Below are 16,429 nucleotides of genomic sequence, written 5' to 3'. Positions count from 1 at the left end.
TATTACTAGAGGCACAAAATTGCAGCCTCAGGACTGACAAAATGTGATTCATTTTCCGGTTCAAGAGAATTAGAGAAAAAAATTCCTTTTTTGGTTAGTCGAATAACATTCTGTGTCTGATAGGATAAAATATCTGGTGCTCTTATTGCTTGAAAACCTATTAATATTGGCCAGGTACAGTGGCTCATGCCTGTAATCCCCCAGCAGATCTTGCAGCAGTTTGCTGTGCTATGTTCAACTTGACACACTGCACTATTCATGTTTTTATGGAGGAAAGAACTCGTTGCTATATTCCCTTTCATTTTTCTCCACCTCTGGGAATAAAACTTAGAAACTCTTTAGTGTTCTGTTGATTAGCTTGGATTAATTTAAAGTAAGTAAATATAATTAATAACAGTTTATTAATAATAGTAGCAATACTAATTAACGGGATCATTGTAGACCTCTCACCTTTAAATACTTTTACAAGTCTATGCTACTTGAAAGTGAGCCTAGGCCGGGCACCAGTGGCCCACGCCTGTAATCCCAGCACTTTGGGAGGCTGAGGTGGGCAGATCACCTGAAGTCAGGAGTTCCAGACCAGCCTGGCCGACATAGTGAAACCCTGTCTCTACTAAAGTTACAAAAGTTATCCAGACATGATGGTATATGCCTGTAATCCCAGCTACTCGGGAGGCTGAGGCATGAGAATTGCTTGAGCCTGGGAGGCAGAGGTTGCAGTGAGTCAAGATCACGCCACTGCACTCCAGCCTGGGTGATAGAGCGAGATTCCATCTCAATTAAAAAAAAAAAAAAAAAAAAAAAAGAAAGACAGTGAGTCTAGAATAGACATGGAGAGATGTAGGGAGAAGCGACGTAAGGGTGGTATTCCCAAAACATGTTTTGATACACTTTGTAAAAAGCGGGGGGTGGGGGTGTCCGCAGTTAAATAACACATTCTCCTCTTAGAAAACCAAGAATCAGAGTGCCTTTAAACGTCCTCAAAAGTCTGTCTAAAAAGAACTTGTTATCCCCGTAACACCTGTTAAAAGTCCATGAATTTGTAATCCATTTAGGAAATCACACCTCTTCAGAGACTCTTCTCTGTGTAGCCTGTGCTTACTTCACACTCACAAAGAGGAACCTTAGGTCAGCTAACTAGGAGTTTTCTCCAAAAACCGAACTTTGACCAAGGCTGCTCTAGCCGTGCTCATCGGCTGGGAATAGGGCATTAAACTGTGTTTTATACACATGAACAGTCCTGGTGCAGTGGCTCACACCTATGATTCCAGCATTTGGGGAGGCTGAGGTGGTGGATCACCTGAGATCAGGAGCTCGAGATCAGCCTGGCCAACATGGCAAAACCCTATCTCTACTAAAAATACAAAAATTAGCCAGGCATGGTGACGGGTGCCTGTAATCCCAGCTACATGGGAGGCTGAGGCAGGAGAATCGCTTGAACCTGGAAGGCGGAGATTGCAGTGAGCCAAGATTGTGCCACTGCACTCCAGCCTGGGCAACAGAGTGTGACTCTGTCTCTCAAATAAATAAATAAATAAATAAATAAATATTAAAATATACACGTGAACAGAGTCCAGGTCCAATTCCTTTTAGCTCTCAAACCCTGACTCAGCTCTATCCTGAGAATCAGGTGGAAGAAGAAATGATTGAGAAATGATGGAAGAACAGCCCATTAATCAAGGCCAAGTCTGAGCTGATGAGCCACACTGGCTGGGGTATCTGTTCATCAGCTACCCCAGAATCTTAAGCTATCTGTATCAGTCAACAGTCATATTTCATGCTAAAAATACATGCATCCAGCCTTTTAACCCATCAGTATCATTTATCCTTCATGTCATTTTTCCTTGGTAGCTATGGTCACTAAACATTTATGATCCCACATCCCATCAACCAAAAGTTTTGGGTATGCAACCTTATAACAGGTATATTCGCGTATAAACTACATACACAAACTACTGTCCATGTATATATAAAAAATGAGTAAAGCGTCATTTCTTACTTTTCAGATAGCAAGATTCAATGCATGTTCTTTTCTTCCTGCAGACTCACGGGTCATCTTGCAACCCTTTTTGCTGCTCTCAGATGCCCCTGGAGAAGTTAGTGCAGGGACGACTTTCTCCTAGAATAACACACAACCCTGTTCCTAGTGGTTTCCTGGCACAGGCAGACAGACCAGCTGCCTCTGGCTTTTGGCAGCATGTAGCTGCCTGCTGCATTGATCTCTGGCCCTTTTTACAACGCAGAAAGGCACACAGATACGTTGCTGGCCCAGGGAGGAAGTGGTCTTTGTAAAAGAACCACAGCAATGTCCAGATAATTTTTATCTTAAAGAAAACACTCCACCCTGCCCGCTTAGTTCCTACCTCTCCACAGCTGTCTCTCCCCTCCGTCATCCTTCTCCTCCCCTCTCATGGAGACTGAGTTTGCAGACCCGTGGGCTTTGAGAGCTGGGCTGCAACACCTACAGTGGGGATGTCCAAGTAGCAACAATCGCCTTCCGCTCTCCTCTTATGCGTTTTATCTCTGGAGTCCCACAATGGCTGCAGAACTTCCAGACCACCTTCCCAAACAACACAGCACAGACACCAGCCGAAGGGCACTTCCGCAATTTGGAGGCTGGCAACTAGCAAGGCCAGGTTTAAGCACCATGGCTTCTTAGAAACAGAGCTACTCAATCCTGGAGGGACGTGGCAGAAACTACACAGCCTGGCCTGCTCCATTTCTTCTTCATTGCCAGCAAAGTGGAAACTTATCTTCTAACCAGATATGGTGAAATTGCACTGTAACTTCTCCAAATCGGTTGAGCTGAGGAGCCCATAGGAACACAATGTGACCAATGAGAATGCAATCACCGGGCAGAAGTTTCTCTTTCCAAACTGGTATAGTATAGTAGGAATGCTTTCTTTGGATTGCATCTGGGGAGAAGTTCTGACCTTGCCTCATCAAAGACACCTTCTTTGCACCTCTTGCATGTGGATGTGTCCGAGGTGGGGCTCTAGTATCTCTCTCTCCAATGGTGCAAAGAGGCTGACGGCAACCGACGTAATTTCTGTACTCTCCTTCAAATGGTTTTAAAATGTCTTAAATCACCTTTAAACATCTTAAATTGATTCTGAGAATTAATACATGGAAGGCCTAGATGTTAAAATAGAAACTTTTCTGTAATCAGTTTAGCAAAAGATTTCCTTGAGCCCAGACTGCTGCAATCCCCCTGGACAGAAAGACTTGGCAGAAGGGAGTGGAGCCCAAAGCAGGTGGGCACATGGAGAAAGAGGGAGATGGAGGTGGCCTGCAGAAGCAGCACTGTGAGCGCTCAGGGGCTATCTGAAAGGGAAAATGCCCAAAGAGGGCAAGGGGCCGGGCACTCAGACTGTGACAACCGTACCAATGTGTTCAAGAGTGGCCCAGCAATTTAGGAGCTGAGGGAACAAAGCAGCCAATGAAAAACTGCAACGAAGGAGCTGTCCCCTCCAATTTCCCCATGCCTACCCCTCACTGAAAAAATTAAGAGTACCTAGATAAGGCCAGGCACAGTGGCTCACGCCTGTCATCCCAGCACTTTGGGAAGTTGAAGTGGGCAGATCACAAGGTCAGGAGTTCGAGACCAGCGTGACCAACATGGTGAAACCCTGTCTCTACGGTGAAAAATACAAATTAGCCAGGCGCGGTGGTGTGTACCTGTAATCCCAGCTACTAGGGAGGATGAGACAGGAGAATTGCTTGAACCCAGGAAGCGGAGGTTGCAGTAAGCCAAGATCACGCCACTTCACTCCAACCTGGGCAACAGAGCGAGACTCCGTCTCGAAAAAAAAAAACTAGATGAGGGGAAGGACTGAAGAGAAAATATATCGGTGAGTGTGATGTAGGTCTGTTCACCAAGATCCCTTGAAATCAGTTTAATTCACAAAAAACCAATGGTGCCCCTGAAGGGGACCCTCCCTCCCAGCTGCTCCCATGGTGCCAGCAATGGGTCCAGGGACTCTGACCCTGCAGTGCGAATCTTTGTCCTGAGTTTGTGCCATTCTTGGCATTCTGAATGAATTTTTCTTGGGTGACCATGACTCCTCCTTTGGAAGGATCTCTGGCGGCATCAAAGTTGCCCCTGGGCGGGGACTGAAGGCCAGCTCCTCCCTTAGTTCCCTAGCATGAGGCCTTCCTCTGTGGCAGGCCCCTAGTCCGTAGTCCACAGTCCCCAACACGCCTGCCACTGGCTGAGCCTTGAAATACACTCCGCCTAAAGGAGAGATGAACATTTGAATAACATTCATTTGGATTTGCATCCCAATTAGATTGCACCCATCTTTAGGAGCCACTCAGGCGTTTTCAAACAGACTTTTTATTCAAAGAAACGAATGAGAGAGGGGGAAAGCACCTGCAAAATGTCCCCATTCTTTCCGTCCTTGTTCTAGTTGCTCAAGGAGGCCCTGTGTTAGAAATGCACTGGTGTCACCTCCAGACTTCCACCCGCAGGAAAGCGAGGGGCGGGTGAGTTGAAGGCTGTCGCCAGCGTGTCCTGCCTGTGTGGCTTCTAAAGGAGACTGGTGAGTCATGGCTGGTGTTCAGGGTAGCACCTCTGGTCTAACCCCACAGGAAATAGGTCAACTTCTCTAACCAAATGACTGTCTCAGATCTTTCTGAAACTGCAGAGATCACACCTCCCTCCACCAACGTGCCCCACATCCCCACTCCCTTTCTCTTAATGCTAGCACTCACTAAGACGACGAAGGGTGTCCACAGAGCCTCTTCAGTGAAGTCCAACCTTCCTCACCTCCCTGACGCTCAGAAAGTTGGCTCACACAGACATGTGGTCTTAAAGGTGGTCATCACTCCTGGAAGGAGGTCCCCCTGCCCATGCCCCCACCTGTTAGCAAAATCAGGATTTGGACTCACTTGGCAGTGTAGACCCGCTCAAAGGCCAGTGTTCCCGTCCTCTGGAAGCTCCTCCCATTCTGGGTCCTGCTTTCGTGCTCCACCTTATGGGCAAAGAATCCTGCCAAGGGAAAAGGTTTGCATTTGATTCACCGCGGGCATGTTCAGGAGCCTGTTACTTCCTTGTTTTACTAGAATGTTAAATGCCTCCTTGACTTGACCTCCAGACAGCCCTAAATGTCCTCCATCAACTGTCATTTAGCAGAAATGTACTCAGCAGCTGCTCTCTACTGAACACTGTTTGGTGTTGGAAATGCAGTCACGAGCAAGGCACGGCCCCCACTTTCCAGGATCGTCCAGTCTAAAGGAATAGACAAACAAGGAAAGCAGACGTTCCGCACGGCAAAGCCAGTCATGCCAAGATGAGATTGAGTGAGTCCACAGCACTTTCAGGGTCAAAGGAGGCAACTTAATTCCATGTCGGGTCACAGAAGGATTCCTAGGGGGAACGACACCTAAGATAAAATCTGAAGAGCACGTAGAAATTAGCCAAGCAGAGAGAGGGAGAGGGGCCGCTCTACTCTAGTAGAACGGAATATGCAAAGGTCCAGGGGAAAAAACTGTCTGTGGTTCAGAATGTCCAGCCAACGAGAGGGAATGGAGGGCGCTGGGGAAGGAGTGTGATTCAGTAGAACCACAGACAAGGCCAAAGAGGGAGGTGATGAACCGTTCTTTCAATGACATGTAACCGTGACCACTTGCCACGATGTGCCAGACATTTAGCCTGCATCCAAGAACAGAACAGACAAAGAGCCTTGGTTCAAGAAACTGATGCTCTGGCGAGGGCAGCAGAGGAGGAGACAGATCATCCACGGTAAGCAAAGTACATAAACAGAAACGATACTGTGTGCTCAGCTATGGGCCAAAGAAGGGCATGGTAAGAGGCTGTTTGATGCATGCAAGACGGTGGGCGCCATGAGCCTCAATGAGAAAGTAGTAACTGAGCCAGGGCTTCAAGAAGGTGACCATTGAGACTCGCCCCTGGGGCTGAGCAGAGTAAGTGTGACCTTGCTGAGAGTCGTGTGAAGAAATTCAGAACTTAGTTCCGTCTGAGAGCAACAAGGAATTACTGACAGGTTTAAGCAGAGGAATGTCGTCATCAGAAAGCCACCCTGTCTTTAGTGTAGCAGGCATGTAGCAGGGTCAGATCCAGGATCGGGGGACATGATAGGAGTCAACTGGGGTGGTGGCTGCGGGGGCGTCAGAGATGCCAAGGAGACACCGTCTGGAGGATTTGACTATAGATTGGATGATGGGGGGTGAAGGTCTCTCTCTCCCTTCTCCTCTTCTATTTTATTCCTTTACTCCTTTTCAAGAGTGAAAAAAGGGATACATGTGATGGTCAGGGATCCAATCACAGGGTTCCTTCTCGTCAATTTTGTATTAGGCTCCTCAAAAAGACATTAAAAGGGTGCTTTTCAATTGTGTATAGGAATAAAAGCCTTTCGTGTTTTCCTTTTCGACACAAATAACACTCCTTCTGTAGGAATGTGGCCACTTTGGATGTATCTGTAGGACTCTCTTGCATAAAGGAAGGGCCCACCTCATCCCAGGCACCGTGGTGGGCACTTGCCACGTATTCCGTCACTGAGTTTTGCACCCACTTTGTGCAATGGGTAGTATTGTCCCCACTCTGTAGGCAGGAACGCTGCGACTTTCCCAGAGTCACCTCGCCGCTGGGGAGCAGTGCAGCCGGAACTTCAAACCCATGGGGCACATGGGGATGTGTTTCCCCTATTGCTGTCACCGTGAAGCTCCCTGCAGGATTCCACCAGCTGCACAGGGTTTAATACGCTTGTCCATTCAAAAGATCTGTTCTTACCAGAGTATGACAGAAAATGCTGATCATTTTCTTTCCAGAACCCAATACAGTGCTCCCCACCTCTGAACACATAAACAGGGCTAATGTATTCAACCTTCTGTATCTGCAGGCTCTGCATTCCTAAAGTCAACCAACCACTGACCAAAAACATTAAAAAAAAAATTTTGTCTATACTGAACATGTATACATTTTTTTCTTGTTACTATTTTTTAACTATATAGTATAACAACTGTTTACATAGCATTTATATTCTATTAGGTATTATAAGAAATCTATGTCATACCCTGTGGCTCACATCTGTAATCCCAGCACTTTGGGAGGTGGAAGCAGGCGAATCACCTGAGGTCAGGAGTTCAAGACCAGCCTGGCCAACATGGTGACACCCCTTCTCTACTAAAAATACAAAAATTAGTCAGGTGTGGTGGGGTGGGAGGTGGTGCCTGTAATCCTAGCTACTTGAGAGGCTGAGGCAGGAGAATTGCTTGAACCCAGAAGGCGGACGTTGCAGTGAGCTGAGATTGCACCATTGCACTCCAGCCTGGGCGACAAGAGTGAAACTCCATTTCAAAAAAAAAAAAAGACAAAACAAGCAGTCTAGAGATTATTTAAAGTATATGGAGGATGTGTGTAGGTTAAATGCAAATATTATGCCATTTTATATCAGGGACTTGAGCATCCATGAATTTTGGCATCTGAGGAAGATCCTGGAACCAACCCCCCAGGATACCAAGGGATGACTGTATTAAAAGTCAGAGGTGGCCAGGTGCGGTGGCTCATGCCTGTAATTCCAGCACTTTGGGAGGCCAAGGCAGGCAAATCATGAGGTCAGGAGTTCTAGATCAGCCTGGCCAACACAGTGAAACCCCATCTCTACAAAAAATACAAAAAATCAGTCAGGTGTGGTGGTGCACACCTGTAATCCCAGCTACTTGGGGGGCTGAGGCAGGAGAATTGCTTGAACCCAGGAGGTGGAGGTTGCAGTGAGCAGAGATGGTGCCATTTCACTCCAGTCTGGGTGACAGAGCAAGACTCTGTCTCAAAAAAAAAAAAAAAGGTTATTTCTGCAATCAGCAGCACAATGTGGCTGTATTTCTCTGCATCTGCCTCTCTTCTTTCCCTCCTTGCTCGGAGAACGAAGCCCCTCCCTTTTCTCTAAGGCTGTGCTCTCTACCTGTGATCTTGACCCTGTCCATGCACTGTCTTCAGTCTGTATTTCGTTGCTCCTTCTCCCACTTTCAGAGTCCTTAATATCATATTCTCTCCTTTTCTTTATCCTGGAAACACCCACAGATCTTCCCTACCCTTTAAACAAAACAGAAGCAAACCCACCTCAGTCCAACATTCCACAAAGGTCTACCTCTCCTTCCTTCTAAGGTAAACTTGGAAGAGGTGGCTGCCTTTGTCTACTCCTCACCACCCCCTCACTCCCCAACCTCTTGTAATCCTCCAGTATGTTACAGAAATAATGCGTGCAAAGACCATTAACATACCTATCTTAGCTAGCTGCTAACAGTAAGCCAAAACCAGTGTAAGAGAGAGACAAAGTCACAGATAGAGAGATGGCTGCAAACCGTTGTGAGGGACCTTCTGCACCTGCGCACTGCGAACTACTTTAACTGTGTCATCTCGTGCAAAACCTTTAGCAACCACGTGTGAGGTTATCAATCACTCCACTGCTCAGTGAAGGAAACTGGGGGCCTCGGAAGTCAAATATGTTTCTCAACAGACATAAAAAGATCTGGAGATTTTAGTTAACCCCAGAGTTAATATGAGTCAGTAATGATACACAGTTCTCAAAAAAACAACTCATACATAGATTATTCTAACAGAGTTGGTGTCTGGATCTCAGGAACGGCTTCCCTGTACAGAAGACACCTATCTGCCTAGGTGTTCTTAGAAAGAACACAGGAAGAGGAGAGGTCACCCAATGGCAAGGGACTCCAGAAACAATAGGCTGAAGAGGGGACACTACAGTTGACACTGTAAACACAGAAAGAGCAGGCACAGTCTGAGGGATTTTAGGGAACAGTACCAGGACTGCTGGATAAAAGGCATAGGGCTGCAGGTTTCAGCTCAACATAAGAACTTCTTGAACAGTGAGTGCTTGACTGAATGAATTGGAGGCAATATGCCAGGTGCAAGTGTCTACTCTCTAAAGTCAGATGATTAAGTTTTAATCCCAGCTTCACGACTCCTGACCTTGAGACTCTCAACCAGTGGTCCAAATTCTCCATGACTCACTTTGCTTATCTGTAAAACAGGAATAAATAATAGTATATATTTCTAGGCCGGGCTCATGCCTATAATCCCAGCACTTTGGGAGGCTGAGGCAGGAGGATCACTTGAGGTCAGGAGTTCAAGGCCAACCTGACCAACATGGCAAAACCCTGTCTCTACTAAAAACACAAAAATTACCTGGACGTGGTGGCACATGCCTGTAGTCCCAGCTACCCATGAGGCTGGAACATGAGAATCACTTGAGCCCAGGAGGCAGAAGTTGCAGTCAGCCGAGATCACACTACTTAACTCCAGCCTGGGGGACAGAGTGGAAGTCTGTCTCAATAAGAAGAAGAAGAATAGTATATATTTCATTATCTACTTGCAAACACTCATAGAGACCTGTCTTTGCACCCAGCAGTGTCCTGGGTGCAGGAGGATAATTCAGGGAACAAAACAGGCACAGTGAAGGACAGGTCAGCCTACAGTGACATCTCCAGTTTCCGCGAAGGTAGTGGCATGAGTGGGTGACTGCAAGGATTAAATGGTGCAAAGATTACATGAGATAATACCAAGCACAGCAGGAAGCACCATTCTTCACACAATGCAAGCTTTCAATCCAGGCAACAATAGGAAAGGCAAGCTTGGAAGGTTGTGAGTTTCCCGATCACTGCCGTGTTCAGGAAGAAGCAGGTGGCGGGGTGGGTACTGCAAGGAAGATTCCGGCTTTGGGGGAACTTCATGAGTCTATGATTCTGTTTCTTGAGCCTATCAAACCCCAGGTTGGATGGCAAAGTCTTCCAATATGGTGCTTGTGAGGTTTCTTGTGAGTGTGTGTGTGTTGGGGTGGAAATAGTAGTAACAGCAGCTCCATTTCCCTCCTTAGCACCGTGCTCACAAACCCTTATGACTGCAGGGCCATAATGTCTCCAAAACTTAGAGGAGGCTGCCTCTCCTGGGGGAAAGAGGACACTGCGAATGCCTGCCAGCTCCCTTACAACCGGAGCACACGCGGAACTGCGCTCCTTCAGGAGGACATCCTTCCTCTGCCGTCACTAAGCGTAGCTCAGGGGCACTGAGCCCCTCCCCTCAGCTCACATTTCTTCCCAATCACTTTTTCCAAATACAGTATGTGCTTCCCAGGTCTGCATCATGTCCAAGCTGCTGGCAGCTAGGCAGGAAAAGTTGGAGGCTCTCTGCCTGCTGCTCACAAGAAATGCCTCTATCTAATTAAAACTTGCCCTAAGCCCCAAACTGGGGAGACAGATTTGAGCCCAGCTCCTGTCTCCTTGCTGGCCAGCTTTGCAATAAAGCCTTTCTTTTCTCAAAAGTCAGTGCCGTAGTATTGGCCGACGAGCCCATTTGCTCAGTAACATCTGTATTCTCTGGGGAAGCAGGCTTTGATAGTTCTGGAACTAAATGTTTCTTAGAACGATGTATTTTAAACGTGTTCTGTTTTTCCAAATCTGCTTTCTGCTGGATCAACTTGGAAAGGGTTACAAGTTCGAAGATTCTGATGACTAAAGAACGTTTGGAAGGTGGAGGAAGACATTGCACCAGGTGGGCCAGCTATGCCCAATCACAGAAAATCAGACTCTCAACGTGTAGAGAGCATGCCGAGCCCAACCGGGCCACGGGCGCGTGTGGAACTGTGCTGCATTGTCCTGGACACAGACTGTGTATGGTGCCTGGTAACAACATGGAAATCTTTTTAACTAACAGGAAGTGTTCAGAATGGCATTTTGGGGTATGAGGAAGAAGAAAGGCAGGGTTTTTGCATATTTTTTTGAACTCTGTAAGGTTGGTCTATGGTTGCAACATTGAGGTTAATCAGAATTGCAAAGAGAAGTTTGAACATACATCTGGATCTTTGTGATTGCCTAAAAATTTACAGTTAAAAACAAATAGTGGTGTTATCTCCTGAATCATTTGAATGTTTTGCCCCCTCCATTGAGAGGTATACAAGGGGCCCTTCTGTGGTTTCAAAGTGTCCACAGAAACTCCCTTCCTGAGCAGGGGCAGGATAACTGCAAAGTCACTCTGACCACACATTGCCCCAACTGGCTCCCAGGAGGGCAACTGTGACAATGGAGAAACAGAGGCAGTGACGTGCAGGCCATAACACTCCAGCCCCAAAAATGAGCTCCCTGCTAGTCCATGCTAGTATCTCCCCAGCCAGGAAACCCCCAGCAAACCCATCACTTCCTAGAACTCTGTTTGTGGGCCACTGTGCCCTGTGGTCTCCGAAAAGTCTAGATCTCCATATTGTAGCTGTCAGGACTCAGACATGTGGCCATCTTTAATCTTACCTTTACCTCCCACTTGTCCCAGAGAAGAAGACTTAATCCTCTGCATCAAACAGAATTAGAAATCTCACCACCCACCTCAGTCTGAGCAGGGTTTGCTAGACCACGATGGCAAAGGCCAGGACAAAGCTGTGGGCAGAGCAGGGGCAGTTCCCTGGTGCACCTCCATTAGGAGAGGTGAGGAGACCCTGTCCTCGAAACAGAGAGCTCTGAAGCTTCCCCCAGCTCATCTCCGAATCAAGAGGGAGTTGGAGAGAGTGAACTCCAACTTCGTAGCTGGGTTCAGCCCCAACTGCACAGGCAGGTGGTGGGGCACAAGCTCCGTTGTCCACCGATGCCTGTCAGCTTTATTGGGGGGGGTCAGGAGAAGGGCCAGAGGGGAGGTCCTCCCAGAGCTGAATAAGTGCTGCCCACCTGCCCACCCATACAGCTACCTTCACAGCGATGGAGGGGTGGCTGCAGGCTGACCTGTTCATCACTGTAGCTGCTTTGTTCCTGCTCTGTCTCCCTGTACCCAGAATACTGTCTGGCCCAGAGCAGGGTCTCTGTACATGTATGCAGGTTGAATAAAGGAATAGTTGTCAATTTACAGGGCCAAGGGAGCCCTGTGTGAAATCACAAAGGCTCAAGGAAATGGGGGCCTAAATAAGCCATTTCTTCCCTCTCTGACCTATAACTCTGTTGTGTGTAATTTAGTATAAAAATGTTTGGGTCAGAAAGCCACAAAGTGTAGTTCTTATAGAAAACATACTTGGAATGTGCAAAGTTGGGCCTCTCTGGTGTGGAGGCCGATGGGGAGCCTTGCCCAGAAGTCTACATTGCCAGCATCTGTCCACACTTCAGATGGGAGAAAATAGCAGAATATCCCAAAGTGATTAAATACTAGAAGTTCCAAAGTGTAACAGCGTGTCGATGTTCAGTAATCACCACAAAGCTACAGCAGCTGCCCTTAGTAATTACTCTCCTTTTTTCACTATCTTAATAAATCTAAAACACACAAAGCCACTGAAGATACTTACGAAAGTGGTCGGAGGCAGTCCTAACTCAGAACTTTAGGGGGGCAGCTCACACAGTCCTGCCTTTTCACATCTAGATATCCTGCTTGTTTTTTTTTTTTTTTAACTGATAGCAGAATTAATGGAAATGCAAACCCCAAACAGGACAATTTTCCTCTCTCTCTCTCTCTCTTTCTGAAGTATGCAATGTATATTTAAAAAGCTTCCAAAATTATATGTTGCTAGAGAAGAAGAAGGTATCACCAAAAAAAACCATGTTTCTTCAAAAGAAAAAAAAAGTAATATAGAGGAAAAATAGTAAGATGATTTTTCCTACACGCCTTTCGAAATCACTTTCTTTTTAGTATGCAGATGACTGGTAACTTCAATTGCACTGCAGATGTTAGAGAAGCCCAGTGTCTGAGTAATAGTGTATACCATGTTCCCTTTCCAGTCTGCTTGCCTTCCACCCCTTGCCTGACCACATTAATTAGTAGTTAAAATGCTGATCATAGACACTTCGGTAAGGGTTTTAGCAAAAGCCTTCAAGTTGCAGCCTTGGCTCTAAAAATGGGACTAGTCATCACCGCGAAAGTGAAAGACCGAGAGGAGAAAAACCCCAAATTTACACAGAAATATACACAGCCCTACATATTCAAATAAAAAGAAGCAAAAAGAGATAAGGTGCAAGTGTGTGTGCAGGCACACACAGACACAATTGCTTAAGCCTGACTTCCAAACAACCATCAAACAAAATCTCCCTTTCTGTTCTTCCCTGAGTGAAGGGCTTTCCTTACCGTTCTGGACCACGCTGATGAGGGTGACAATGGCCAACAGGACAACATTGCCTACAGTTTCTTGATCCATGTTTGCTTCAGGCTCTCCGGAGAGGACTGCTCTGGCTCCAGCTCCACAACCTGCCCTGTACAGGAAGGGGAAGTGAGAGGCTGCACTCTTTCATCATTAGAATTTCCGAAGCTTCCCAGCACAATTACACAGTGCCTATTCTTCCTTCTTTTTTTTTTTTAAACTAGCCACCACAGTGCCCTGGCTGTGGTTCAGTGGGATCTACCAGGAGACGCAGGGCTTGGCAGAGGAGCAGACAAAGCCAGCACACTTCCTTGTCATGGGAAACCTCCCTGAGAGCCTCCAGAATGAATCTCGGACCCAAGACCATGACCAGCATGGACCCAGCACAGGCACCAGAGAATCTGGAAGCTGCCATCATCTCTGACTTCAGCAAAGAGAAAGAAGGGAAAGAAAAACCAAAACTTCCAGGCCAGGCAGACAGAGTGGCATAAGCCTGTAATCCTAGCACTTTGGGTGGCTGGGGTGGGAAGATCACTTGGGCCCAGGACTTTGAGGCTGCAGGGAGCCAATGACCGTGGCACTGCACTCCAGCCCGGGCAACAGAGCAAGATTCTGTCTCTCACACACACATACACACAAAAGTAAAATGAAACTTTAACAAAAATGTATAGAACACCAAAAGATCTGTGCCCCAAGTACTGTCCTTCTTTCCTTGAATTCCAAGAAAAAGGAAAGTGAACACTTAACACATAGTAGGGCCCTCAATAGCAGCCGCATAAGGTTTGAATGAAGGAAGAATTAAATGGCAGTGGGAAGGGACAGCTGATATCTCCATTTCTTCAGAGAAAAGTAATAAAAGGAATTAATGAATTAAACCAAAGAATTCAAACCAAAGAATTTAGTAAAAGGCAGAAATGGAGTTACAGATCATCCCTAAGGGAAATTTCCAAAGGATTGTCAAACACTGCAAGTGGGTTTCTGAGGCAATTGCAGAAACACCTTCCTTGAAATTCTTTTCAACTTAATCAGAGTAGAGAGGCTCTGCTTTCTGAGAAAGTGTAAGAGTGGACCTGCTGGGTAGGCGAGGTGGCTGCCTGGTCTTCTGCAGCTCAGCTCAGTGTGAATGGCAATCCCTCTGAGGTCACATGGAAAATGCAAAATATCTGCAATCTTTGTCCCAGACTCAGCTATTTGGCATTGGTTAAGAGGTGCTTTTATCAAAACTTCACTTTGAATGAGAACATGGACCGCTGTAACTGCTGGCAGCAGGGAGGGCTACATCTCGGCATGGAAGAGGTCAGTGTGGGGGAAGAGCTCGCGCCCTCATAAATACAGTGCCAGAGGCCAGCTTGAGTGTCCTCGGTTCAAATGAAAGAGAAAGGCTGATGAAGGCAGTGTGCTGAGTTACATGTGGGGAAGCCAGCAGCCAGGGCAGTCTGGCTGGTCATGACACACTTCGGTACTCCCTGAGTACCTCGGGCGCTTTGTAGAGTGTACACTTTATATTAGCTAAAGCTCTCCAGAGAAACCGAACCAGTATATAAATAAATCTTCTCATATATATACATACATACTGCAGATCTGTAATAAATTGGTTCACATGATCATGGAGACCCTGAAGTTTCATGGTTGCCATCTGCAAGCTGGGGACTCAGTGAAGCAGTTGGTGGAGACCAGTCTGCATTCAAAGGCCTGATAATCCAGGAGGGCAATAGTGCAAGACCCCGTCTGAATCTAAAAGCTGGAGAACCAGGGGCTCCAGTGTCTAAAGGCAGGAGAAGATGGATGGTCCAGCTCAAGAAGAAGAGGGAATTTGGCCTTCTGCCCACTTTTTGTTCTATTCAGGCCCTCGGTGGATTGATGACACCCACCACATTGGTGAGGGTGAATCTTCTTTACTCAGTCCACTGAGTCCAGTGCTGATCTCTTTCAAAAACACCCTCACCAAAACACCCAGAAATAACATTTTACCAGCTACCTAGGCATTTTTTAGCTCAATCAGTGTGACATAAAATTAACTACCACAGAGTTATTACAAGATTGGTTAGGGCTCAGCGCTTGCAAGAGTAGTTTGATAAGTTTCAGGGGATGTTTAGATTTTGGTAGCCAGGGAGTTCGAACCCCATAAAGAATTAGCCTTTCTAACATTTACCACATCTTAGTGACAATGCACCAGAAATGAAGGCAGTCCTCCTACCAAAGCAGTCCAGTTGCAAGCCATAGAAACTTAGCTCAAACTAGCTTAGGAAAAAGGAGAATGTATTCACTCAGAGTCTAAAAATTTGACAACCGAAGTTGAAAAGAGCAGAGATGTGGTTAGGCCTTGGAGCTAGAGAGTTTTCTCTCTCTCTTTTTTTTTTTGAGACAGAGTCTCGCTCTATTGCCAGGCTGGAGTGCAGTGGCACAATCTCCACTCGCTGCAACCTCTGACTTCCAGTTTCAAGCAATTCTCCTACCTCAGCCTCCCAAGTAGCTGGGATCACAGGCACGTGCCACCAGGCCCAGCTAATTTTTTAGTAGAGATGGGGTTTCACCATGTTAACCAGGATGGTCTCGATCTCTTGACTTCATGATCTGCACACCTTGGCCTCCCAAAGTGCTGGGATTACAAGCGCAAACCACCAGGCCCAGCCTCTCTCGCTCTTAAATGTAGCACTCTTAAATGGAATTCTCTCTCCCCGCCCCCCTCCCACCCTTCCCTCTTTGTTCTCTCTCGTCCCTTTCTCTCTCTTCCCCTTCTCTCTACCTCTGTCTCTGTCTTTCTTCTAATCTCTCCTCTTGCTCTCTCTCAGCTTCTCTTAGCATGTCAAATGTATTCTCTCTGCAGACCTGTTTTCTGGAGACATCTTCACCAACTCCGGAGTTCTATATTTTACAGCTTCCATCACCTGTCAAAGACTGACTTCACTCATCTCATCTCTCACGACTGCCTCACTGGCCCAGGCTGGCCGGGTGTCCACTCTTGGAGAAGTCAACCAGATGGCAGGAGAAGGAAGACCCTGGTGGTTTTCACGATTATCATATGGCAGAGGGGGACTAATCCCACAAAGAAAATCTGGGAGGAGGGAGGGAGAGGTAAATTTACTGCTGCACTTCGACTGTCCAATACTTATTGGACAGATTAAATTTTTCAGTTTGTAAAGAAGTTTCTCTGTCCTACACGCTTCTGTCTTTAAAACTCGTCCCAATCTGACGGCACACGGAAAACAGCACCCACAGGGACCAACTTGGTCAGCTCCCACCACCACTGGAAACCTTCCAGGCTCCGTGGGACCCAGGGACCCACGCCTTCGGGGGCCCCACACACGGGAGAAATGTCCAGTCATTGGCGCTTTAGAAGATCCAAAGGC

The 16,429-nt window shown here is 46.8% G+C and overlaps 1 protein-coding gene across 2 annotated transcripts in view; it reads right to left on the bottom strand.

Moving 5' to 3' along the window:
• The window catches only part of ALOX5AP (arachidonate 5-lipoxygenase activating protein), a 50,378-nt gene that overhangs the window by 16,862 nt on the left and 17,087 nt on the right, over positions 1–16,429 (bottom strand). The window contains exons 2-3 of one of the 2 annotated variants that reach the window (XM_012474143.2): positions 13,067–13,191; positions 4,891–4,990 (exon numbers count right to left, since the gene is read on the bottom strand). In XM_012474143.2, the coding sequence (XP_012329566.1) occupies positions 4,891–4,990; positions 13,067–13,136 (170 nt within the window). In that variant the 5' untranslated portion in view covers positions 13,137–13,191. Of the gene's footprint in view, positions 1–4,890; positions 4,991–13,066; positions 13,211–16,429 lie in introns of those variants that run through there. The other variant, XM_064361732.1, reaches the window with a different exon arrangement.

This window comes from Aotus nancymaae, unplaced genomic scaffold (assembly GCF_030222135.1).
Source record: "Aotus nancymaae isolate 86718 unplaced genomic scaffold, 86718_ANA_hifiasm-v0.15.2.pri h1tg000043l, whole genome shotgun sequence".
NCBI lineage: Eukaryota > Metazoa > Chordata > Mammalia > Primates > Aotidae > Aotus > Aotus nancymaae.
Note: the sequence above shows the minus strand (reverse complement) of the source record. Positions and strands in the feature narration are given on the sequence as shown.